The sequence below is a fragment of the Apis laboriosa genome, unplaced genomic scaffold (genome assembly GCF_014066325.1).
Source record: "Apis laboriosa isolate Shangri-la unplaced genomic scaffold, ASM1406632v1 scaffold112_cov148, whole genome shotgun sequence".
Lineage (NCBI taxonomy): Eukaryota > Metazoa > Arthropoda > Insecta > Hymenoptera > Apidae > Apis > Apis laboriosa.
The window spans coordinates 5,776,970-5,804,371 of NW_025220865.1; the positions used below are offsets into that span (position 1 = coordinate 5,776,970).

At 36.3% G+C, this 27,402-nt stretch overlaps 1 protein-coding gene across 1 annotated transcript; it reads left to right on the forward strand.

Moving 5' to 3' along the window:
* Nucleotides 1–1,667: 1,667 nt before the first annotated feature.
* On the forward strand, nucleotides 1,668–27,370 carry LOC122714333 (SKI family transcriptional corepressor 2). The gene is made up of 6 exons (XM_043935595.1): nucleotides 1,668–1,763; nucleotides 2,197–2,498; nucleotides 2,969–3,561; nucleotides 6,068–6,405; nucleotides 25,486–25,615; nucleotides 27,264–27,370. The coding sequence occupies exons 1-6, from the start codon at nucleotides 1,668–1,670 to the stop codon at nucleotides 27,368–27,370; spliced, it is 1,566 nt and encodes a 521-aa protein (XP_043791530.1).
* The last annotated feature ends 32 nt before the right edge of the window (nucleotides 27,371–27,402 follow it).

Here is a 27,402-nt window from a genome sequence, read left to right on the forward strand (position 1 = left end):
GGTGGAAAACGGAAAGAGAGAGAGAGAGGAAAAGATAGGAGTGGAAAAGGAGGAAGTGGGACGGTGGAGCGAAGGTGGAGGGTCGGATGGGTGCTGCCTTGTTTAAGCGTGGGTGGGGGGTGTCAAATTGAATTACCCCCTGGTTTCACGGTCCCTGGGGACGTTTGCTGGAGCGCTGGCGCTCTCTGTGCTTCTACGTCAAGGCTGTACCATCCCCCGTTCGTTGTAGATGGGGTTTTATCCGCGTGCACACCGTTCCACGGTTTGTAGCGGTGCACGATGTACACGGGTGTACCTTCATGGAGGCGTTTTCAATTAAAATCAACACCGAGGGTTGCCTCGTATTCTCTCTCTCTCTCTCTCTCTCTTCTCCCTCTTCCAGTTCTTCTGTCTCAGTTCTGTCGTTGGTTGGACGTCGTCTATCGATCACGCTGTCTCTTTCTCTCGTACCTGCGCAAAATCGTGTTCTCCTTTTTTTTTCTTTTTGTACTTTTTCTCCCTCTTTGTCTCGTATCTGGCCTCTGGTTGGCTCTGTCTCCTCTCTTTGTTATTACTTTTTGTATTTCTTTCTTTCTTTCTTTCTTTCTTTCTTTCTTTCTTCCTCTATTTTTTGATAGTTGCTTTGTTTCTGTTTCTTCTTTTTTTGTTTTTTTGTTCTTTCCTCCTCCTTTCCCTCCCCAGTACCGCCGACTGTCCCTCATGAAAAATTCACGAATCTCGCGAGTCCCGATGAAATCTTGTTGCCGCGTTAAACTAATGGAAGGTTGGTCCATCGGTCCCGGAGCATTTATTTATCGGTATTTCGCCTCCCATCTTGCGAGACGTTCCTCTCTTCGTCTAAGAGGATAAGGAACCCGGTTCTTTTGCCGTCTCTCCTCGTCGATTCACCTTTTTCTTTCGCCACCGATTTCCCTCTCTCTCTCTCTCTCTCTCTCTCTCTGTCTTTTCGCCCTGCGTGGTGCGCGTCACCTTTGACGGGGTGGAATTCAGAGTTCGATTCCAAATCGATTGCAAATCACGATAACGCTTTATGCAAAATTGCTCGTTATTATGTATAGAATATAATAAACGTTGTAATGAAATTTTTAAGAGATTAAAAAAGACGGGATGCATTATTAGTTGCATAAAAAGTTTGTCGTTCTTTTTATAAATGTTTATATATAAAAACAACGAAAAAATCGAACGATCTTTCGTCATTCGAGAATTGAATTTAATCACACTTGAAATCCGTTCGCGTTCTCGCGTGAACGAAAGTTAATCGCTCTAATAATGGACATACATCAATTTTAGTCGTTATTGATTGAAAGAGACAGGAGCATCGGAAGAAAAAACGTTTTAATCGAACTGAATGCGAATATCCATATCCATATCTCGCGTTTGATTGACGAGAGTGATCGATAGAGCGTTAATAAGTATGATGAAGGGAAAAAAAGAACTTATGTTCTCTTGTGTATATATAAGAATACTTCACTTGAACTTTATATTGAAATTTATATTTGAAATTTATATTTGAATATTTGAATATTTCTCGAGAAAATTTTTAATTTCCGAGAGATGGTTTGCGAGATGGCGACGATGATGATGAGTGTCTGTTGTGAAAATTGATCGTTATTTCTCGAATATTTTTCTTCTTTTTTTTTTTTTTTTTTTTGTTTTTTCGCAGTAGAATGGACGGGCCGGCGGTATTATCGATGCCGCCGATAACCGCGCCCCAAAAATCGGCACAATCGCCGCAGCCGCAGTCGCATTCGAAATCCAATCAGGTATGTGTTTTTTATATTACATGGGGTTTTATAATTGTATCCAATAACCGATTATTCAGCCGCGTTTTATTCTCTATTTGTAAAGAAGAAACGCTCAAATACTCATTAATTCGTCTCTGATAACGTTTTCTTTCAATCAACGTTATTCTTAATTTTATATTAATATATAAAATAATATTATCATTATTATATATAATATCATTATTCTTAATTTTCTTCGCGAGTAGATTGGTAGCAAAATTAGCGCACAACGTACCCTGTCCACTGTTTCATTTTCGCGAGAATAAATAAGCGAAATTCTATTATATAATAATCCCATGGTTTCGAAGAAAATAAAGAGAGGAATAAGAAATAGAAAAATGTAAATGTTAAATTCGCTTCGATTTTATAGCAGTAAATCGTGTAAGGCCACGTTGTGAATCTAAACCGTCAGGAGTTGCAGGTGGGCACCGTGTCCCTTTACGGAATTCACATCGTGTCATTGGTGATCGAGGGCCAGGAGAGGCTCTGCCTGGCCCAGATCAGCAACACGTTGCTGAAGCAGTTCAGCTACAACGAGATCCACAACCGAAGGGTAGCGTTGGGCATCACCTGCGTCCAGTGCACCCCCGTCCAATTGGAAATCCTCCGCCGTGCCGGTGCCATGCCGGTCTCGTCGAGGAGATGCGGCATGATTACCCGAAGGGAAGCCGAGCGCCTCTGCAAATCGTTCCTCGGCGACAATGCGCCCCCCAGGTTGGTTAATCCTTCCAAAATTCTCGTGAGCAAACCAGAAAGCAAAAAAAGAAATTCGAGGCTTTCGAGATTCAAAGATCGTCAAAACTGACAGCAAGAATCTTTTCCAAAAGTATATACACAGATTGCTATTTCAAATATCGAAACACTTTCTCAATAACAAATTCGTAACAATTTTCTCGAGTTGCTACTCGATCCTGGTATTCCAGAACGCATCTTTAACGTCGGAACGAAAAACCAGTTTCTCACCTACCCTTTCGGTAGATAATAAATAAGTAAACACCAAAAGAAAATGCTCCTTGCATCTTTGTCATCACGCGCGAGATTCTTACGATAATAATAAACGAATTCTGAAGAACGTATAACAATTGGAGTATCGAGAATCAATACTAAAATATTCGAATATATATATATATATAAAATGATCAAGAAATCTTAATCTCTCGATTAAGTTTCTCATCTGTTCGAAGGCTACCCGAGGACTTCGCCTTCTCGGTGCACCACGAGTGCGCGTGGGGTTGCCGGGGCGCGTTCCTTCCGGCGCGTTACAACAGTTCCCGCGCCAAGTGCATAAAGTGCGCCTACTGCGGCCTCTTCTTCTCGCCGAACAAGTTCATATTCCACTCGCACAGGATCGGGCCGTCGGACAAGTACGTGCAGCCGGACGCGGCCAACTTCAACTCGTGGCGGCGCCACATGAAGCTGTCCGGGAATCCGCCGGACGAGGTGGTGCACGCGTGGGAGGACGTGAAGGCGATGTTCAACGGGGGGACCAGGAAACGATTGCTCAACAACCCGAATTCGAGGGAGTCGCCGAGCCCTGCCAAGCAGCCGAGATCGTCGCCCACCGCTCAGATACCCACGCTCGTCCCCTCGCCCACCCATCCGCGGGTGCCCCCGTTCCCGGAGTTACCTTTACCGCTGTCAAGGAGCCTGGTGATGGACTACGTGTGGCACCAGCATCAACAGGCCGCCGCCGTCGCCGCGGCAAAGACGCCCGGATTCCCCTTCTCCCCCTACGCTTTGCCGTGGCTGGCCAAGAGGGGACCGGTCCTCTTTCCCGGTGAGTCCACCAATCTTTTATGAAATTTATGTGAGATTGGAATTGGTGAAAGGGGGGTGTTGCCAAGGTTTTCTTATTTGTTGATGAGTATTTGTGCAGAATTTCTGAATGGTTTGGGAATAGATTTGAAACAAGGTTTAAAATAAGTTTAGGGGTGAGTCGGGGAAACTGATAATGATTGATAAGTGATTGTGTGCGATTTTAAATAGATTCGGGGAGAATTTGAAATAAGGTGAAATAAGTTAAGGAAATTGATAATGATTGACAAGTGATTGTGTGATTTTAAACAGATTCGGGGAGAATTTGAAATAAGGTAAAATAAGTTAAGGAAACTGATAAAATAAGATAAGGAAACTGATTGATAAGTGATTGTGTGATTTTAAATAGATTTGGGGAGAATTTGAAATAAGGTAAAATAAGTTAAGGAAATTGATAATGATTGATAAGTGATTGTGTGATTTTTTTTAAAAATCGATGAGATTTTGGAATGAATTATATAAATAGGAAATTTGAAATAATATTAATGATTTTATGAATTTTTAGAAATTTATGAAATTAGTCAAAAGGGAATTGGGAAGATTTCTTTATTAATGAATAGATTTTATGAATAGATTTGGGAAGAATTTGAAATAAAATAAAATAAATTTAGGATAAGTTAAAGAAACTGATAAATAATTTTTTAAAAATCGATGAAACTTTCGAGCGAATTATATAAATGGAAAATTTGAAATAAACTTAATGATTTTATGAAATATTTTTAGAAATTTATGAAATTAGTCAAAAGGGAATTGGGAAGATTTCTTTATTAAGGAATAGATTTTATGAATAGATTTGGGAAGAATTTGAAATAAGGTAAAATAAATTTAGGTAAAATAAAGTTAAAAAAACTGACAAATAATTTTTTAAAAATCGATGAAATTTTTGAGCGAATTATATAAATGGAAAATTTGAAATAAACTTAATGATTTTATGAAATATTTTTAGAAATTTATGAAATTAGTCAAAAGGGAATTGGGAAGATTTCTTTATTAAGGAATAGATTTTATGAATATATTTGGGAAGAATTTGAAATAANATATAAATGGAAAATTTGAAATAAACTTAATGATTTTATGAAATATTTTTAGAAATTTATGAAATTAGTCAAAAGGGAATTGGGAAGATTTCTTTATTAAGGAATAGATTTTATGAATAGATTTGGGAAGAATTTGAAATAAAGTAAAATAAATTTAGGATAAGTTAAAGAAACTGATAAATAATTTTTTAAAAATCGATGAAACTTTTGAGCGAATTATATAAATGGAAAATTTGAAATAAACTTAATGATTTTATGAATTTTTGGAAATGTACGAAATTAGTCAAAAGGGAATTGCGAAGGTTTCTTTGTTAATGAATAGATTTTATGAATATATTTGGGAAGAATTTGAAACAAGTTAAAATAAGTTTAAACTAAATTAAGGAAACTGATAAATGATTGTATAATTTTTTAAAAATCGATGAAATTTTTGAGGGAATTATATAAGTAGAAAATTTGAAATAAGATGAGTTAATAAGATAATGTGATTTTTTTTTAAGAATCGATGAGACTTCGATTTTTGAATTATGTAAGAAAGAAGTAAGGTTAAACGAATACGTACGATAGAATTTTCAATATTATAATTAATGATAAATTTTCGCCCCGAGAACAAGGTATAAACGTAATTCATATTCGGATATTTAATATCCACGTATTACATAGTTTAGACGGTAATGTATAATAAAGCGGATTACGCGCGCGTTGCGAGCATAAATTATTTTATACATTGCCGAGGCGGGATTCATTAGTATAATTACAGGGGAAATATGAATGTGAAGAGTGCTATGTGAATATTATTAATCGGTGCAATAGTGACGATCGCGTTGTGCGTGTAAAATAATGGTCTTTGATATAATAATTATTCATTATACACGGGCCCTACATTCCCCGCCGCACTCGGGATCGATCGATTCCTGCTCCCTGTTTCGATTTACGCGGCAAACTTTACCTATATTAATCGGTTAAAATTTATTTTAACTAATAGTAGGCAAAATTTTACCTTGACCATATATATACGTATACATATTAATTCGAGTGGCGTGGAAAAGTTACTCGGAACAAATTTTAGCCGTAAATGAACACGCTATTTAGAGGATTAGCTTAACCGGAACAAATATCGTTAGTTAATGTTTCGAATTCATTGCCACCACCAGGATTATCGAAAATATATCCTCCACGCGTATCGCGTTTATTCCCCGACAAAATTATAAAATACGCGAAATACGAGTAAATAGACGAAATATTTCGAAAGATTGCGGAAATAGATCTTTCCGTTTTCATAAGGGGAACGATCCTCGATTTTTCATTCCGTTGAAATTCAACCACCCGTCTAATCTTTCCGATTTAATAATTTCCATCCCACGACAATAATTAAACAATTACGCCAATTAGCGTAATATCAATTTTTCCCCCCTGTTTCCCTCTGTTCAGGGCCTCTACCACCGCCGATAAGCGGTTCCAGCCCCACGGAACCGCTCATACCAACGGTGAACCCGTCGTTGCATCAATCCGCCTTTCGCCCCGTGATTCGTGGGCCGCCGATCGTCGAACCTGTCGCCCAGGACCACCCCTCGGAACGCACCCCCGCGTCCCACAAGGAGGACAACTCTGACGACGAGGTGGACATCGAGACGACCGAGGACGATTCGGTGACGCCCCTCAACATCGCCCCGCAGAACCTTCACCATTCCGTCTCGAATTCCGCAACTTCCGGCGGAAGTCACAGCGGCCGCAACTCGCCCCAGTGCTGGAGCCCCCCGAGAGAAACCGTAAGTGATCCTTCGACGAAATTCTTCCACATTCTCGAAACAATTATTTCATTTTTCCCTCTGTAATCCCCTGATTGAAATGAAATTGTGTAATTGAATCAAATATCTGAATATATAATAGGAAATAGGGAGGAATAAAGTGAGGAGGCGTTCGAGAATGATTTCGACAAGATCTAAGATCTAAGGGGCGTTTGAATTTGAGGGAGGGGGTCGAAATATCTTTGAAAAAAGAAGAAGAAAAAAAGTAATGTAATTATCAATTAATCGAGGCTCCATTAATGGGAGAGCGTGACAGTGTAATGTTTCTCGAAGGACGCCACGTGTCCATTGTTGCGCCCTTCGAACGTAACGAAGTTGTATATCAAAGGTCCCATCGTTTTTTGCCATTATCACGAGCCGATAGGTCGGCAAACACTTGACACGCTCGGCGAATGAGAAAAAAAAAAAACGTGCGTCGACCACCTCGCGCAAACATATTCGCAACAATCGCGCCCCAATTCGAATCACGGCATGGTGTATACTCGTGCACGTGCCCCGTCGAAGAAGAATACACAACGGTTAAAGGAGACGAAGAAACGAAGTTTTTGTTGATGTTGTCTCTGGTCCCTTCGATTAACGTATTAGAAAAAATGGAAAAGGAAGTTCAATTATTATATATCTTGACCCCTTGAGATATATTTGAGAAAATATATATATATATATATGTGTATGTATGTATGGCATACATCTATCGACAAACATCCATAGAAAGTAATACATTAGAGCCATGATCCTTAATCATTGAGTAGTGAATAAACCTATATATTCTTATCGTTCAATAATCGAGTGTGTTTATGTTGGGAGAAAAACCAGCTCCACCCGACTGTACTGTCCCCCTTCTGTAAACGAAAAACGAGATAACTTTGAGTTACGTGATACCTGGCAAACAAATTTACAAACACGGGTTAATCGAATTAAACCGAGTTGTACATTAATTCACGAGATCGAGAAAAATGTATACTTTTATATTAAATAGTTGATAATTAAAATAAATTTTAATAAATGATTGATAAATTTTAATAAAATTTTAAAAAAATAATTAAAATAATATTAATAAATGTATACTTTTATATTATTATTATTATACGTATTATTATTATTATCATCGATATATTATATTAATTAACAATAATTATAAATACTTTATTAAATATACTTTCTCTATCATCTTTCGATGAGGTACAGATATAAATTGAATTAAATAAAGATGAAGGAGGAAATTGGTTATATCAAAATCAGATCCCCTTTGTGTAATAAAAGTTCTTTTTTGTATTTTAGTTTAATTGTTTATTGAGAAGCGAACGAATTTAGAATATTGTTCTTTTAAGTTGATGCAATTGAATTGCTTAATATCGAAATATATTAGGTTTTGGAGACGATTTTATCAAGATGAGAGGATCGTTCTGATTTTCAAAAATTCAGATATGGAAACGTGAATATTGAAAATGAGATAGATCGAAATAATCCATATTGAAGGAAGATAAATAGAAAGGCAAAGTGGAGAAGGCAGAGTATCTGCAATGACACATTTGGGTGCAATGGGTAAAAGAAAAGGAGGATCAAAAACTCGAAACGATAGAACTCCATTTTTGAATAGAATTGTAACCTGCGACGAGAAATGGATGCTATACGATAATCTGGACAATAGTTGGACGCTGATGAAAATCCTAAACGAATGTCAAAATCGTAACAGCATAGAGATAGACACAAAATTACAAAAATTAGCCGAGTCGAAATATGAGATCTCAACCCATCCACCAGATATTTCCATTGTTTCATTTACAATTGTTTTTAAAAAATATTAAAGCTGTGATCTCGGCATTCGAGAAATTTCTTCGCCACGAATGCATAAAAATTTCATAAAAATGGAATTCTCGTTGGGAAAAACTCCATTGAAGCCAATGACTCTCTCTTTCTCTTTCTTTTCTTTCAATGATGTTTCGAATAAAAATTATAACTTCGAAAATATCGGCGTAAAAATTTCACGATATATAAATCTAAAAATAATTTCTAAAAAAATCTCACTTTGAGAAAAACGCCATTGAAGCCAATGACTCTCTCTTTCTCTCTTTCTCTCTTTTTTCTTTCAATGATGTTTCGAATAAAAATTATAACTTTGAAAATATCGGCGTAAAAATTTCACGATATATAAATCTAAAAATAACCTCTAAAAAAATCTCACTTTTCGATAATCAACAAAAAGTATTTGACTAAATAAATAAAATTTAGTTTCTCCATCCAAAAACTTAATTAAAAAACTCTTTCTCTTTCTCTCTCCCTCTCTGATCGTTCGAAATCCACGAAACGGGCGAAATCATCATGGTTGAAATGGAATTGGCGCGCGACGATAGCTACGACAGACCAAGGACACAATAATTAATTTCCGGCACGCTCGATTCTTGGCCGCGGCACGGCGATGAGGCGGCGGTGGTCGCGTGACACGGTTATGAACGCGGTCGTTCATTTAATTATATCGCCGGCATAAGTGTATATCCACATATTACTCTGTGAGCATATTACGTCCAGTCGATCGCGCGAGCCCGTTAGTTCGTATGGTTACGGAGTATTTACTGACACAATAATTATCGCAATTGACGGGGGCAGCCGCACGAGCAGTCAGACCGCAGAGCAAATTCTAGGGACGTCGAGTAGTATTACGTGGCAGGAAACTCTCACACCCTCTTCGCCCTGTCCTAGCCTCTCTATCTATCTATCTATCTCTATTATCCCCCTCTCTCTCTCTCTCTCTCTCTTCGATCTGTCCGTCTATCTTTCTCTTTCTCTCCGGTATCTGGTATTTCTTGGTGTCACGATTTACATGGGTAGACGATGGTGCATCGATGGTAACGAGTAGGGAATTCCTGTATACCGATCATTAATATTAGGACGGAGTTGAAGGGGGAGAGAGAGAGAGAGAGAGAGAGAGAGAGAGAGAAAGAGAGAGAGAAAGAGAGTTCCTTCGAATTCTCTCGACTCGAGGTGTCGATGGTTGTTTGAGCTGGAGGAAAAGGGGAGGAAATACTATTGGGGATCGAAATTCTTTGGAAGGTGTTGAAAATTCTTTGTTTAATATTGAGAAGTTGAAATTGAAATTATTATTGTCTCTTCGATATAATAATAAGCCAGAAAAATTAACTTTAAAAAATTCCAGAGAAAATTCGAGTATTAAAATTTTACTCGATCATTACCACGATCGCGATAAAACGAAGAAGAAACGATAAAGGATTAGCAATAATTATATGATAAAGGGTAAATAAGGAAGAAAGTCAGCCAGTCGAAAATTTATTGCTTACTTGATCCGAAGTGAAAATATTACTATTACCTAATTACTTAACTTTAAAAAATTCCAGGGTCGAAAATTCGAGTATTAAAATTTTACTATCATTACCACGATCGCGATAAAACGAAGAAGAAACGATAAAGAATTAGCAATAATTATACGATAAAGAGTAAATGAGGAAGAAAGAAAGAGAGAAAGAAAGAGAGAAACGTAGTACTATTACCTAACTACTTTAACTTTAACTTTAAAAAATTCCAGGGTCGAAAATTCGAGTATTAAAATTTTACTCGATCATTACCACGATCGCGATAAAACGAAGAAGAAACGATAAAGGATTAGCAATAATTATACGATAAAGGGTAAATGAGGAAGAAAGAAAGAGAGAAAGAAAGAGAGAAACGTAGTACTATTACCTACCTTAAAGAATTATTACCTACTTTAAAGAATTCCAGGGACGAAAATTCGAGCTTTAAAATTATATACGTGATATTAAATAAATCGCGTAAAACAAGGAAGGAACGATTAGCAATAATTATCTGATGAAGGGGGTAAATGAAGGGATCGACGAGGAAGAGAGAAACGAAAGAAAGGGAGGAGAAGACAGCGACGGATGCAGGGTTCGAGCGGGATAAGCCATCCGGATTGCCAGCCAGCTTTTCAATTCCCCCTTGTTGGTGAACGTGTCGAGTGGGACAGATCCGTACTTTGTGAACAGACTCGCCAAAATCTCTCTCTCTCTCTCTCTCTTTTTCTCGACGACATCGACACTGTGTACACGTACACGTGTATCCATAGATATCCGCCACGAAGGGACAAGAGGAAGTGGAAAACCCAGTTACTGCAACCAAGCGACACAGGGGGGAGGGGAGGGGGCCACAAGTGTATCGCGGTAACTAAGTAATCCCCGAACGTTATTTGCAGTTATTTCTCGGTTGGACGGATGGGCCGAGGAAAGGAAAGGAAAGGAAAGGAATTTGGCGGGGATTTGGTATTTTCATTTTCGCCGCGCATCTGTGGTCGTGCAAAGGTTACCTTCTTTCCTTCGACGGACAGACTCAACCTTTCCTTTCCATTTTTTTTTTTTTTTTTTTTCTAAGTTTCTCTCTTTAAAGTATCGTTTAGCATCGAAAAGGGAGAGGAGGGATTTCTTTGTCTATTAAAATTTTTTTAATAAATAGAAGAGTGGTTTCGGTCGAAAGAGCGAATTGTGGAGAATTTTAATATTTAATCAATTAATATTTTCATGAAACGTGTTATTAACGATTATATAATGTCAAGAATCGAGGAGAATATAGATGGATAGTGAAGAAGCGTTAAAAATGTAGCGATATATAAAAGAAAAAGCGAAGGAAGGATTCCTTTGTAGATTTTTTAATAAATAAGAGAGTGACTGTAAAACGTCGTTCGATCGAAAGAGGGAATATTTGATCAAGCAAAATATTATTAACGATATAATGTCAAGAATCGAAAAGAATACGATGATGGGTAGTGAAAGAAAGTTTAACGATATATAGAAGAAAAATCGAAGAGTCGTGGAAAATCATATTTTTTTTTTTTGTTTCTTCATCTTTCACATTTTTCGAAATATTATATTTATATTTTCGAGAATAGATACTCTCTTCTCTCGAGGATATGTCGGTTCATGATATCGAGGCGAAATGTTACCGGGTTAACTTTTTTAAAGATATAATCGGGGAGAGAACGTTGCCAACGGTTGCGATTTAATCACAAGAGATCGTTCCTCCACGGGAAGGGTTCCACGGGATACGAAAGGTCAGATGTTGGCATTTCGAACGGGGGAGGAGAGAACTTTAACTTAAAAATGCCAGCTGGACCTTAAGTAATTGATCAATTGATGACAATTGAACATTACGAGTCGAGAACGAAAACGCATTTTTCTATCCAAAAAAAAAAAAAAAAAAAAAAAACGAGGAAGAAGAGAAAAACCATTCCATCCTTCCTCTTCCTCTTCCTCTTAAAACAGGAGGATCCCATTCTTAAAATCGAGCGTATTTTCGTTCGCTCAAAGAAGTCTGAAAGAAGTATAATTTGTCGCCCCTTCCCCCTCCGTCGCCCCTTCGAAAATCTAATGGCTCTCCAGACGGTCGAAGCGCAATTAAAAGTTGCGGTCGAAACTAACTAAACCAGTCGGAGTTTGATTTAAACGTTCCCCGGCCCCTTCTCCCCCCTCTCCCTCTACGTGACTCCGTTTAATTGCATTTAAATGGATGGTTGGAGGAGGTCGACTGCGTGGAGGAGAGGTGTCTTCTTCGTGCACTTCGTCCACGGATAGAACCGCTTTGCGGAAGGACGCGAGAGGAGAGGCGAGACGAGGCGAGAGAGGGATGCTGGTCGTCGTTAATCACGATCGACCCGGGGAAAAAGAGGATCTTAATTGACCAGAGGAATTGAACGTCGCGGACCTGACCCCGATAATCGCCCCGTCCTTGTTTCCCTGTGCTCGAATACATCAAACGTTTCCCTCCGTCTCGGTTTTATCCGTCATTACCGTCTCAATGGCCGCTGCATTGCCTCGGTAGAAAGAAATTTGCGCGTTCGCATCTTTCTTGAAAAGGGACTCTTCTTTTTTCCTTTTCTTTTCTTTTTTTTTTTTTCATGTCTGCTCTCCTCTTAATTATCGACTTTTCACCCGAAAAAAAAAAAAAAAGAGGAATATCCCGTTTCGAATCCAATTTTAACTCGTTCAGGGATCAAAGTCTTAGGTTGGTGATCGTTGCGAATGCTTTCGAACGAAATCGCGCGAGTACTTTTCTCGAAAACGGGTAATCGTTTTTTTTCGTTAATTATCGATTCTGCTCGAGGATAAGAATCATCGTAATCGTTGGAATCCGATGTTGGACGATGTAAAAGTCACTTGGATAATTGCAAAAGTTGGAAGAGCAATATTCCTCGAACTTGGAATATTGTCAATTTTATTGTCTCAAATTTGTTTATTAAATGATATTTATAACGCACTCTTGCGTGTAATTACAAATAGAAAAGATTGGAAAATTTAAGGAAATAATTCTGAAACAGGGAAAAAAATCGAAATAACATTTAGTTCCAAAACGATTCTTTTATTGGTTCAACGATTAAAAAAAGAAAAAAAAAAAATTCGCCAGACTTGATATTCGATGTCAAACGTATTTTTGACCAAACGGAAAGTAAAAAATTTTCAAGCGAAAAAAATCGAGATGGATGAAATTCCATCCAAGAATGAAATCCCTTTGGATGTATATTACGATATATATATATATATATATCGTAAATCGTGGTTATTAAAAAATTATTCGGCAGCATCGTTTTCGCGGAACGAAGTTATTTCGTGGTTCGTTTTAATGCGATTTGCGCGAGATGCCCGGTGGAGAAATGTCATCGTAGGATGAAATGAAGGTCCGCTATGGAAGTCGTGGGCGGTGACTGTTGATTTAATTATAATCGTCAGCTCCGCCCAGCACCCTCGAATTCGACCCAACTTCTGTCCTTTATTTTCCCCTCTCTTTCTCTCTCTCTTCGTGCCTTTTCTTTCTCTTTTTATTCGATAATATTTTACATTTGTGAAGATAGGTCTCCTGTATATTTTTAATATAAACCTTTCTCCTCGTTCACAGATTAATTTCTGATCATGACGATTAATTTGCATTAAAAGAATGCATAGAGATATTTAAAAAAAACGCATGTTGAAAACGAGCTATGTTGAAAAATGATGCGATTTTGTAGTTTCAGAAATTATGTTTTAATAAAAGTTTCGAAAAGGCTTCTTCTGGATTAAATATAGAAAAATTTCGATTCTTTGATCTTGATAAAAATTCGATTCGAAAAAGGTTATTTCTAACGTTTAATCTTTTTTTTTTTTTTTTTTTTTTGATGAAATTACAAAGAAGAGAGTTCGATTAAATTTTGCGTGTATATCGTAATTCTTAAATAAACATTTTTTTTTTCAAACGATAACTAAATAAATTAATAGAAAGCACTTTTATTTCGAATTAAATTAATCGAGAAATTGGCACGGATGGGGAGGTGATTTTAAAAATTTAAAAAAGTAATAAGGGATAACATTTTTTTTTTTTTTTTAACGAATTGAAATCTCATTTTGGACGAATCTGAGTGCGTTCTCTTTCTTTCTTTTTTTTTAATTTTTTCTTTTTTTTTTTTTTTTAATTTTACGTTCCACTAGATTTGAATCGATTCAAAATTGGCGATCGGTATGTAAAAAACACGGGGGCAGCCCTGTGTATCGAACACTGGCGGCGAAAATAAATGACCGCGTTTGGGGAGGGCATCGATGAAAAGGCGACGAAATTTTGGTGCATCGAGGATGAAACTCGTTAACCCCGGTGCTGTGTTCACAGTACAGCTGTCTGAATAAGAGGGTTTTATAGGGGAAAAATTATTTCATAACTCGCACGCGAAATTGAGAATCTACAAATAATGTTACGCCACGATAAGCGACTGTATTTTATATATACATATATATATATATACATATATATACATATATATATGTATATGTACCGTTGCAATTCGCATTTATCCATATATGCGCCCATTTGTCGAGATTAAAATGTATTCTCCCCTTTGCAAATATATAAAATTATCACTCGTCGAGTATATTTCTTGTCAAAATATCACTCCTGTTTGATAATTGTAATTTTTACAATTACAATTATGGGAGAGGATGAGAGAGAGGAATATATTTTCCTTCTTTCTTTCGATAATCGAATAAAAAAAGTAAAAATGTAATCGATCGAAGTTGTGTCAACGAGAAGTTGAAGTAAAAAAGAAAAGAAAAAAAAAATTGGTACGAAACGTACATCCAAGTTCCAAGAATGATAAAAATCATCCCTGAAATATCCATATAAATTACTTAGAGGGACGTTAAACCGACGAGTTAATCGGTACAAAACGTGTCACCAACGATCATTTTTCATGGGAATAAATAAGTTGGTCGTGACAGATCTGTCGCCACGTTGTACAATCCCTATTAAAAATAAGAACAAATTAAACGATTCACAGCCTGCATATAAATTAACTATTTTCAAGAGAAATATCCTTGATTTCAAAAAATTATCAAACTTCTTCTTCTTCTTTTTTTTTACGGATACAAATGTAGAGACAGGGAAATTCACGTTCTAAATTAATCTAAACTAATCTAAACTAATGCAATTAGTCAAAAAAATTTCTACAAAATTTAAACGTTAAGTATGTTAAAAATAAATAATTAAGAGATTCCTCGATATATTCTTGATTTCAAAAAATTATCAAACTTCTTCTTTTTCTTCATGGATGCAAATTTAATAAAGAGAACATAGACGTTCTATAAATTAATAAAATTCCATTACTTTTTCCCGATTTGGAAAGAATCGCATTTTGGGAAGGAGGAGAAATTGGCGCGAAATTAAAAAATTCCTCGATATATTTTTGATTTCAAAAAATTATCAAATTTCTTCTTCTTCTTCATGGATGCAAATTCAACCTAAAGACAGAGAAATTTGAATATAGATACACGTTCTATAAATTAATAAAATTCCATTACTTTTTCCTGATTTGGAAAGGATCGCGTTTTAGGAAGGAGGAGAAATTGGCGCGAAATTAAAAAATTTCTCGATATATTCTTGATTTCAAAAAATTATCAAACTTCTTCTTCTTTTTCTTCACGGATGCAATCGTAGATAGAGAAATTCAATTCCAAATTAATCGATCAATCGAAAACTAATGCAATTATATTCGAAAAAATTTCTGCAAAATTTAAATTCGTTAAAAATAAATAATTCCTCGATATATTTTTGATTTCAAAAAGTTATCAAACTTCTTCTTCTTCTTCTTCTTCTTCACGGATGCAAACCTAGACACAGGAAAATTCAATTCTAAATTAATCGATCAATCGAAAACTAATTATATTCGAAAAAAATTTCCGCAAAATTTAAACATTAAATTCCACTTTTTCCTTCTAAAAGGATCGCGTTTTGGAGAAGAGAGAAAAAATTGGCGCGAAATTGAAAAATTCCTCGATATATTCTTGATTTCAAAAAGTTATCAAACTTCTTCTTCTTCTTCTTCATGGATGCAAATTCAACCTAAAGACAGAGAAATTCGAACATAGATACACATTCTAAATTAATAAAATTCCACCATTTTTTTCCGATTTGGAAAGGAGGATCGCGTTTTGGAGAAGAGAGAAAAAATTGGCGCGAAATTGAAAAATTCCTCGATATATTCTTGATTTCAAAAAGTTATCAAACTTCTTCTTCTTCTTCTTCTTCTTCTTCACGGATGCAAACCTAGACACAGGAAAATTCAATTCTAAATTAATCGATCAATCGAAAACTAGTGCAATTATATTCGAAAGAATTTTTACAAAATTTAAACGTTAAGTTCCATCACTTTTTCCCGATCTGGAGAGGATCGCGTTTTGGGGTGGAGGGGAGATTGGCGCGAAATTAAGAGAATTCCTCGATAAAAAAAAAAAAGAAAATAAGAGAGACGTAACAGAGAAGAGGATCCGTGGTGGTTGGTGGTAGCGGGGGAGGTCGGGCGGACAACTCGGCCCTCGAATAAAGCCGACATTATAGGCAGCATAATCAATTCCCCGGCATAATTCCGCAACACGGTATGAATTTGGTCAAGATCGGCCGACCGGAAGCGATTCGACTAACACGATTGCGTACCAAGTTTGCACGCGACGAGTGGCTCGCATCCGCCCGATCCGAAACTCGTACAAATCTCACTTACATCCCATTATTTTAACCCCCTCGAGAGAAAGACCGCCCCCACAATTTGCCCGCCGAATATATCTTCGTCTCTCTTCCCTTTTTTTCCTCTCTCTTTCTTTGAATTTGGAAATAATAAATTTATACCGATATCACGATATCGATACTTTCGACGATTTGATTATTGTTGGCCTGAATATAGTAGGCATTGAAATCAAGTAAAAAAATTATTACGTTACTTTCGATCATCCCAGCTGTGAGATCGTCATCTGTCAGAGTGAAGGATAAGAGAAACGGTTCTTCTCTATCTACGATTCTTACTTATTTCGACTGATAAAAATCTCCCTTTTCCATCACGAAAGAAAGAAAGAGGGGAAAAAGAAAACGATCATCTGATAAATATCGAACAAAAAACCTCGCATCGAACCACAAATACATATCCTTCGCTTCGAATCATCATGGTAGTAACGACCATATGAAAAAAAGAAAAAAGCCAAAAACAACAAAAAGCAAAAAAAACAAAGATCCCCTCGAAAAGCAGCAGAGGATCTCCCTTTATCTCCCCGAATCCAGTTTTCCCCCAGTTCTATCAATTAAACCCTTCGAATTTAGATGAGAATTTAATCGGTCACCCTTCGCTCTCCTGAAACGCAAAAAACAAAAAGAAAGAAAGAAAGAAAGAAAATAAAACAACCCACTCTTTGTACGCGCGCACGCGACTCGATTGCGCGACAATCGGTTCACGATTGAGGAAAAAAAACCTTTATTTTATACATATATATATATACACATACCCATACACACACATACAATATATATATATATATATATACATATATATCCATATCGGTGGAAACTTTTACCATTTACACGGGGGTAAAAAAAAAATCCATCCCTGTACAGGAACACGAGCAACCAATGCGGCAATCGGGATAGACCAGGAGGAGGACGAGAGAGAGAGAGAGAGAGAGAGAAGGAGGAGGGCGAGGGGGATGTTGGCGCACGCTACGATTGTTTCTCCGTAATCCTTTATTGGATCAACGGGGCTGAAACAATTGAGCGAGCCATAACGCGAGGATGGGCTCGACGATGGTGCAGAGGAGGGGGGCAGACGAGAGAGCGTGTCGGGTTTTCGGTCTGGCGATGCCGATGGGCGAAGGCAAAGGGTGGAGAGGTGGATGGATGGGGAGGTGATGGTAGGGATGGTATAAGCGGGCCCCCAGGATGCGATGATGGGGGCGGGAAAGGATTTCTACCTACTTTGCTCCGGCTGAACGGAGTTACAAATGGGAGAACGCGGAACTCATCCGCGAGAAGGGGATTCCCCGTGTGTCTTCCTCCCCCGTGTGTTCTCCGTTCGTTCTCCGCTGTCTCGCCGTAGCCACTGGATCGCCGTCTCGTTGTCATTCCTCGCGATTCCTTCTTTCCGAATTTCTTTTTTTCTTTTTCTCTCGATTCTCACGATCGGTAGTAGATAGTAGACAGTAGTGTTTAACTACTAGCGCCGCTTGCGGAGAAAATCGATAATTATCCCGATCGAAGTGATTATATTTGTGTAATTTTGGAACGTTGGAAAATCGTGATTCCTTCTTTCCGAATTTCTTTTTTCTTTTTCTCTCGCTCGATTCTCACGATCGGTAGTAGATAGTAGACAGTAGTGTTTGATTATTAGCGCCGCTTGCGGAGAAAATCTATAATTATCCCGATCGAAGCAATTACAATTGTGTAATTTTGGAAAATTCGCGATTCCTTCTTTCCGAATTCCTTTTTTCTTTTTCTTTCGCTCGATTCTCACGATCGGTAGTAGACAGCAGTGTTTGACTATTAGAAAAAACCTATAATTATTCCGATCGAAGCGATTACAATTGTGTAATTTTGAAATGTTGATTCCTTCTTTTCGAATTTGTTTTCAGTTTTTCTTTTTTTTTTTTTCTTTTTTTTTCTCCTTTCTTTTTCTCCTTTCTTTTTCTCTCGCTCGATTCTTACGATCGGTAGACAGTAGTGTTTGACTAATAGCACCGCTTGCGGAGAAAATCGATAATTATCGCAATTGAAGCGATTATATTTGTGTAATTTTGGAACGTTGGAAAATCGTGATTCCTTCTTTCCGAATTTCTTTTTTTTTTTCTCTCGCTCGATTCTCACGATCGGTAGTAGATAGTAGATAGTAGTGTTTGATTGTTAGCTCTGTTTGCGGAAAAAATCTATAATTATCCCGATCGAAGTGATTATATTTGTGTAATTTTGGAACGTTGGAAAATTCGCGATTCCTTCTTTCCGAATTTCTTTTTTCTTTTTTTCTCGTTCGATTCTAACGATCGGTAGTAGACAGCAGTGTTTGACTACTAAAGAAAATCTATAATTATCCCGATCGAAGCGATTACAATTGTGTAATTTTGAAATGTTGATTCCTTCTTTCCGAATTTCTTTTCAGTTTTTCTTTTTTTTTTCTTTTTTTTTCTCCTTTCTTTTTCTCTCGCTCGATTCTCACGATCGGTAGTAGACAGTAGTGTTTGACTACTAGCGCCGTTTGCGGAGAAAATCGATAATTATCCCGATCGAAGCGATTATAATTGTGTAATTTTGGAACGTTGGAAAAGTTTGTAGGATGAAATTTATTTTTTTTTTTTTAAGAATTTTGCAATCCAACGTTGATTTGGAATTATTTGAATTATCCATTAGAATTTTATAATTTATTATAATGTAATCTGTAATAGTAAATAATATTTAACGAATAAAGTATAGTGTGCGATGAATATGTTTCTCAGAAAGAAACCTATTGAGAAGCAGTTTAAAATATTATCGAGTATCGAATCTTTCTCTCCTCGTCCTCTTCATCTATGTGTGTGAAGGTAGGAAGGCAACAGAATCGTATACCACGATACGACACGATACGATAATTGGACTACTTGGAAGGAACGGTGGGAAATTCGCGCGGCGCGGCTCGAGCTGGGATTTTCGAGCAATTGTGCCCATTTTTTTCCATCCTCCGCTCCGTCCATCATTGAGACGATTTATTACGTAGCAAGGAGTTTTACGCGAGAAACGTGCGGAGGGAAGTTGGAGAAAAATCGGAAACGTTTGTCGCGGGCATCTCCTCTTCCGGTGATAAAACGGAGTTATTTATCTTTCGCCCGCGCGTGAAAGGAATTCCAAAGGGACAAGAGATATCGAATTATTATATATATATATATTTATTATATTCAACTATTGCACGTTTAATTTCAAGAAAAGATTTCCGCGAGATTTTCGAGAATAAACGAAGAAACTTAAGCGTTATTTATTTATTTGCACGAATAAAATTAAATAAGTTATCGACCTTATAGCGTTTCAAACCTTAATTCCTTAGAAAATTCCATTGTTTCTTTTTCTCCTTTCGATGTTTCGCGAATCTTCGCAAATTACACGAGCAGTTAATCCTCGTTACGCTCAAAAGTAAAAAAAAAAAAAAAAAAGAAAAATGGTGGACGATGCTCGGGTCGATCGTTTCGCTTTTTGTTATGAAGCATATGGGGTTGATATATCCATAGTTCACCCGTAACGAATCGATCTGTCAAGGAGAGCAAGTACACCGTTCGGGTATATATATTTTGGTCGGCCGTATTGCAAACGAGGTTGCACGGATGTTACGGAGGAACATATGCGCCGATTGTGCAAGGATGGATAAGGGACGTATCTTGTACCCTTGCAACACCTGCCATATACTCAAATCGTGTCCACGTATATACTCGCTTCTCGATCGATCACACGATGCTATCGAGCTATCGTTATTGCCTAGCCGCAATTATATGCGAGCCTCGTTCATAAATAACGGGAAAATTCATAAATTGACTCGTTATCATCCGAGCAATGTGAATAAGTAAATATGTTTAAATATTAGATGCGCCAACGATAATTTAAATGGAATAAAGAATTACAGAGATTGAGCGATTTCATGCGTCGCGTGATCGTTACGTTTTCGAGTATAAAAACCGGGTTTACTATTTATTCGAATGATGAGGAATAAATCGAGTATTTATTTTATAATAATAATAATAATAATAATAATAATAATATATAATAATAATAATAATAATAAAATATAATAATAATAATAATAATAATACGCACGTTGAAATGCTAATTAAATTGTAAGCACGATATTTTTTTTTTTTTATCGTAACAATATTAATTCGAGTATTCCGTGTAAAAAAGATCCCTCCTCCCTTGGTTAAGCTTTTTAATTCCATTTTGCCATATAATGGGCCGTGACGAGCGAACCGTGCCGATAAAATTTTCATGGTGTTTGGGATTTCGAGTAATTACGTTTTGTGTACAGAGGAGCTCGACAAGACGCGCCTAGAGGGAGGGGGGGAGCACAAGAGAGTCGATTTATCTATTGTGAAATAATTCAACGAGTCGAGGCGTTATATCAAAAGGGTAGATTTTAATCGATACCTTCCCGAGTTTTGTCTGATTAAAAAGAAAGAAAAAAAAAAAAAAAAATTGAAACGATCTCTAAAAATAATCGTGTGTGATTTCACGATGATCGAGAACAGAAAGAAGAACAGAGAAAATCTTACGGACGGTAAACGTGAAACGATCGGCTCGATGGCTTCCATCGAACGTCACAGTTTACGTGACAATATAATCGTTCCACGCTTGAATATTTCATTGGAGGCGTTACGCCTCGCAATCGCCGCGTTCCGGACCGATTTCGTATCTCGGATCGTGCATCTCCGCGATTACCGTCCACGTAACGCGTCGCTCTCTCCTCCCAAACTATGATTTCGCCACACGCGACCGAAAATCTAATTTCCATCGAACGGTAATTCGTGCCGTTTGATTAGTTTGATTCGATTAATTTTCGAGTTTAATCGAGAATTTAAAATCGCAGAAAGTGAAGTTGAATTACCTGAAAATGTATATAAGAGGTGTGTACGGGATAATTCTTCATCACTTTGGAGCGTCTGTTCGTGAGCAGGGTTGAAAAGTGATTGGTTAAAAATTTCGTATAAGGTTAAATGGTTGAATAACGTATTGGGGTTTTATTAATAACTATTATAGTTGATCCACATGGTTATTCGATGCTTTCAATTATAAATGTTAAGTAACTTTAATTAATATTTATTAATAATAATATTTATTAATATTAATTAATAAATAAATTGTTAAAGTAACTTTATTCTTAAACTATTCAATTGTTAAATTTTACAATCTATTTGTTTGTTAGAATTACAAAGTTTCGGAAAGTAATTTCGTTTTTTCACGCGAGTGTCGCTAGTTGAATGTTTATCCAGCCAACTTTGTTCTAAACCAACGTTGGTATTATTATATTTTGAGAGTTCGTGATTTATTAAGAAAAATTCGTTTGATTTGCGGTTGTGTGATAATAAAAGAGAATTTTTGATATATTTTACTTTTTAATTATATAGAAAGAATAGGCAAGAATGTTGTTCAGAATAACAAAACTGGTTTTCAAAATTTCGTTCCGACAATTTTGACGTCATGTTCTGGAAGATTGGTTGAAACTGATGAAGATGTCGAATGATCACACGAAACGACTTGGTTTCGTTTCATGAAAAAAATTACTTTCTGAACAATCTAATATGAAAAAACTTTGAATATATCTTCGTTATTATAATTAAAATTACGAAGAAACTTTGTAAAAAAAAAATATTACAGGTGAGGTATCTTTAGAGATCTTAAACTTATCTTCATTTTTTTCTCTTTTAACTATAAATTTTTACTGTTTAATAAATATTTCACGATTTTTAATTATTCAGTTCGAATGAAATAACGAGCAATTTTTATTTTATTTTGTTCCCGCCTCGTGCGAGATTTGGGTTTAGCAGTAGTATGAGACGGTAATCAGTCAGACACGAGGCAGGGATAGCCAGACTCTCGCTTGAAAAATTAATATTCATTTGCGCATAGGAAAATTAACTTCTTATTTTATTTAAAATGGGGAAAAAAAACGTACGATTAATATTCAAAGTTAGTAAAGATAGATACCTGAAAATTATATATGTACAGCAGATTTACTCGTAACTCTACGCAATTAGTCATCGATTTTTGCGATAAGATTCAATGATTAAATCAATTCTATGAAGCGGCCGCCGCGTGACGGGCATTATTTAAAAATTGGCGTACGTTTCTGACTTTCGTGACGTAGGAATAACGAAAAGTAAGAATACGACACGCGAGGATGCATTTTTTAAAAGGTTTTCGAGGGTTTGCGCTCCTCTATAACACGAATTATTATTTCATTTATTGTTCGTAAACAATGGATGAATTAAAATCACGGTAAAAATTACGTTACGTATCTACTTTGTTTTCATTCTTGTCGAAGTAAAGACTTTTTTTTTAATACAATAAAATAAATAAATATGGATTAATTATTCGACAGTGTAATCAAATTGGAAGGAATTCGAGTCTGATTGAATTTGAAAAAATAATTATTTTATCATTATTTAAATCGACGTGCCGATATATATATATATATATATATATATATTGCAAAATGAAATAACAAAAGAAAATGATTAAAAGCTCGCGAAATATTATAGGGAATGAACAATCGCGATTTTAATTGCAATTAATATTTATAATATTTCTGAATGCTTGAATCTCTCTCTCTCTTGTGTGTATCATAAAAATAATGAAATATTGATTTATCTTTACGATACAACTGCATTAAACGAAGATGGTAGAATTGCAGGGGAAAACGATAAAATTCATGACGACGAATATTAAAAGCTTTAAATGTGCATCGGGGGAAACAGTATAATCAATTAATTTTAATCAGTTAATATAATATTTCACATTTGTTGTTCCTCTTTTATGGAATAAAAGATTAATAATAACGGTCCACTATAATACAGAATAACTGATAACATTGTCGAAATAAAACGTGTAATTTCAACCACTCGACGTTTATTAACTGTTGCTTTCCAATTTTTGCCTTCGTTTCGTAAAAACATTTAAATTGTTGTATTTTATATTTTCCATCCTTTTCCGTTACACGATATAATAATACTTGATCCTCTTGTCGCGCGGAATTATGCGTGGAATTAATCACAAGCATGGCGGATTAATTCAACTAACCTTAATAAGTGCAAAAAATCGTAATAAATATTCACTAAGAGAATAATAGACGCTAAAACTTTATTTTCGATTGTCTTTCTCTTTTCTGTTCTCTTCTATGTTCAGCAAAATGAACTTGGAACTTTTAATTTAGTAATATCAAATTTCAATTCCATTTCAATTCAATGAGAGCAAGACCCAAGGAGCTTTATTTTGATTTTCAATCCTCTTGCTCTTTCAATTTAAAATTTTGATCAAGTCGTATTAAATTTCAATTCCTCTAATCCACAAGAACACAATTTATATTCACTCACTGTCTTTTTCTATGTTCACATTCAAAAAGCAAACTTAAAACTTTAAGAAGTTTCAATTGCTCTCAATTCCACAAAAATAATAATGTAAGTCCCAAATTTTAAGAACTCTCTATCCTCTTTCTCCTTCACTCATTATCTTTTTCTATGTTCATGTTCAAAATACAAAAGAAACTTAAAACTTTGATAACTTTTCAATTGCTTTCAATTCCACAAAAATAATAATGTAAGTCCCAAATTTTAATAACTATCTGTCCTCTTCCTCCTTCACTCATTGTCTTTTTCTACATTCACATTTAAACAGCAAAGGAAACTTAAAATGATAAGTTTGATAAGTTTCAATTGCTCACAGAAACACAATTTAAGTCCCAAATTTTAAGAACTCTCTATCTTCTTTCTCTTTCATTCACTTCTTTTTCACTCACTATCTTTTTCTATATTCATATTCAAAAAGCAAAAGAAACTTAAAACTTGGATAACTTTTCAATTGCTCTCAATTCCACAAAAATAATAATGTAAGTCCCAAATTTTAATAACTATCTGCCCTCTTCCTCCTTCACTCATTGTCTTTTTCTATGTTCAAAAAGAAACTTAAAACTTTGATAACTTTTCAATTGCTCTCAATTCCACAAAAACAAATTTTAACGACAAAGACTTTATCTCGACTTCAGCCCTCTTCCATTTTTCTAAATTCATATTCGAAATAAACTTTGATTGAATCTTTGGTATATAAATATTCCAATTCCTTTATTCCATATGGTTGGTTATCTCGAGTTTTCACGATGGACGGGAGAAGGAAACATCGACTTCCGGTCGGAGCGGGAATAATTCACGCGGATCGATCGATGGCGAGCCGAGGGGTTAAATTAATTTAAGTAATTTGACGATCGCTATCGGCGGAAACATTAAATAAAGTAGCGCGTTGTACAGGTAGCCGCGTTTAGATTATAGATCGGGTTGCGTCGAGTAAACCGACGTTGGTCACAACAACATCAACATGGATTGTGGCCATCGTTGCATAACTGAGTGGTCGTTCATGATGATTGGATGGCCGGTTTTCCTTTTTATTCCATTTACCAGCCACTTGTCATTACACAGGAAGTGAAAAAGTGGGCATTCATACCAACATTCATACCATGTTAACAGCATTCGTCCACCTCCTCAGACTCGATTACACTAGGAGCCAGTTGTAATGGTTAACCCTTTTGACGATGGGAAGATAAATGATGCATGTATGGAGGAAAATATTAGATCGTGTAATAAATTCGTCCGCTTTGGAGGATTGGAAAGGATTATGCTCGGTAGGATTATTAAAGAACCGCTTTGTTGCCAACTTTTATCGTTTGATTATACGATTTAATAAAAGGAATGTGCTTAACCGATTAGATTGAAAGCATCGTGCTTAAAAATCTAGGAAAAAGATTTGCTTTTTCGTTATTACTATGCACATGCGTTATATTTATCATTTATCATCTCGATTTTTCACATGGTTCATCGTTGTATCGTAAAATTCTCTCAATGAAAAATCGAAGAATTATATTTTTGTATTACGAATTTTTTAATACGAGAAACGAGAAATTTTATAGTGAAGAAATATTCGAATTGTCATATGTTTATAACTATTTCAATAGTTAATTCATTCGTGTACCGACATATCCGAATAATTTTGTTTCAGGAACGAGAGGCTGAAAAGATAGCGGAGGAGGCGGCAGCTATGCGCGACGTTAAATCGGAACTTCAACCCGCAAGAAGTCCCGACACCTGGCAGGGAAACAACTTTTATCGACATCTGAATGCAATAAAAAGTACGTAACGTATAAACAAATAAATAACGAATCGTGAATTTATTATTCAGATCTCGTCAGAATTTCGTTAGAATTAAAGATTTTGGAAGGAAAATTTCCTTTATTTTTTCAAAATCTCTTAAGTCAACGACATTTATAACATTTATTAAGTTTTACTCCAAGTGGCGCTGTCATCGCTTCTTCTTTAATTACGACACGAATTTCTTAAAATATTTTGGAAAAAAAAAGGAAATCTTCTCTTCGTCGAAGGAAAGCAATAAATAATAACAACAAATGTCCCTCTACCTCTTTTTAATCCGTTCTGATATTTGGCCGCGTTATTATCAGCAATTGGTAATTAGCGGGGCACGAGTGGTCCACGAGAAGGTCGTGAGATTAAATTAATTAGAGTAATTAGTCGCGACCGGAGTGTTAACTGTGAGAGCGAAGGGTTGCCTCGATATCAGACGCGGGGGTGGATCTTGGAGTCGGTAATAACGGAAAAGGGGTTGCGGGCGAAACTCCTCTCTCGGCGAGGAGGCGTGATTTCCGATGACGCTTGCGCGCTCCCGTCCCAGGAATTCAAGTATGGCCCGTGTCGAACGTTGCACCCGAGTTTAATTTTCCTTTCCTCGTCGTCGCTGGCCCGAGTTATTTCGAGCCTCGAGCCTCTGAATATTAAAAGGACAGCGGGAATGGTTGGTGGTATTTTTGCGTAAAATTAAAAAACTTGGTTAAACTTTCACTCGTAAACATTCCAACGAACGAGGGATGATGTAGGATTTTTTTTTTTTTTTCTGAATGAAATTAAATTAGATTAAGATTTTATCGAGGTTTCGATCGAGCGAAGAAATTCGAATTGGATGAAAGGAAATTGTTATTTCTATATATTCTTTCTGTTATCTATATTTATTTTTAAGCTACGATATGCTAATTTGTAAATACAGAGAAATCTTTTAACTAAAATTTTACGAATAATACGAATGAAAAGATGTTTTGAAGATACATGTACACGCATAGGGAAATGCTTACGCGAAAATACGTATGGTATTGTCGTTGGAGCATCGAATAGAAGCAATTGAAAACAAGCCATAAGCTGAAAATAACGAGATAACCGGTGTGCCTCGCTCGAGATGGGAATTTCGCGAAAAAATATCTTTATCATTTTTCCAATCAATATCAATCTGAATATCTAATTATTATTTATTTACACAATATATTCCTACCGCTGCGTTGATCGTTAAATTCCAAAAAACTCCAAAAAGAAATAATCACCGATATTGCCCAATTATTATTTATTTTTATTACATTATAATAAATAATTATATTCGATAACCAATTTTTATTGCGCAAACATCCTCACCGTTGCCTCCGTCAAAATTTCTCTTGATGGAAAAAGAAAAAGGAGAGAGAGAGAAAAGAAAAAAAAAAGAAAAATCACCGAAATCGATATCACCGAACCGAACCGATCGAACGAGCTCACCTTTAATCGGACACAACCGTGCTCGAATAACTTTTCAATTTCACCGGTGCACGCGGTTCATTACCCATTCAATTTAAATGAATAAATGAAACGGGGGCTTTTTCGATTTTGTTTGATTCTCCTTTGATTTTCGGTCCGCGGGCCACGGGCCGAATTTTGTTAATTTTCAACAATGCATGATTGCAGGCGCGGAGCAGGCCGAGAGGACGGGCACGACGGATTGTTCCGCCTGCCATCCTCCGCGAGGAATATTTTACAGCCAGATTCATAGCCCGTCTGCGCCCACTAATTAATCGGCAGCACGAGATGCAGCCGTTGGCGGGAG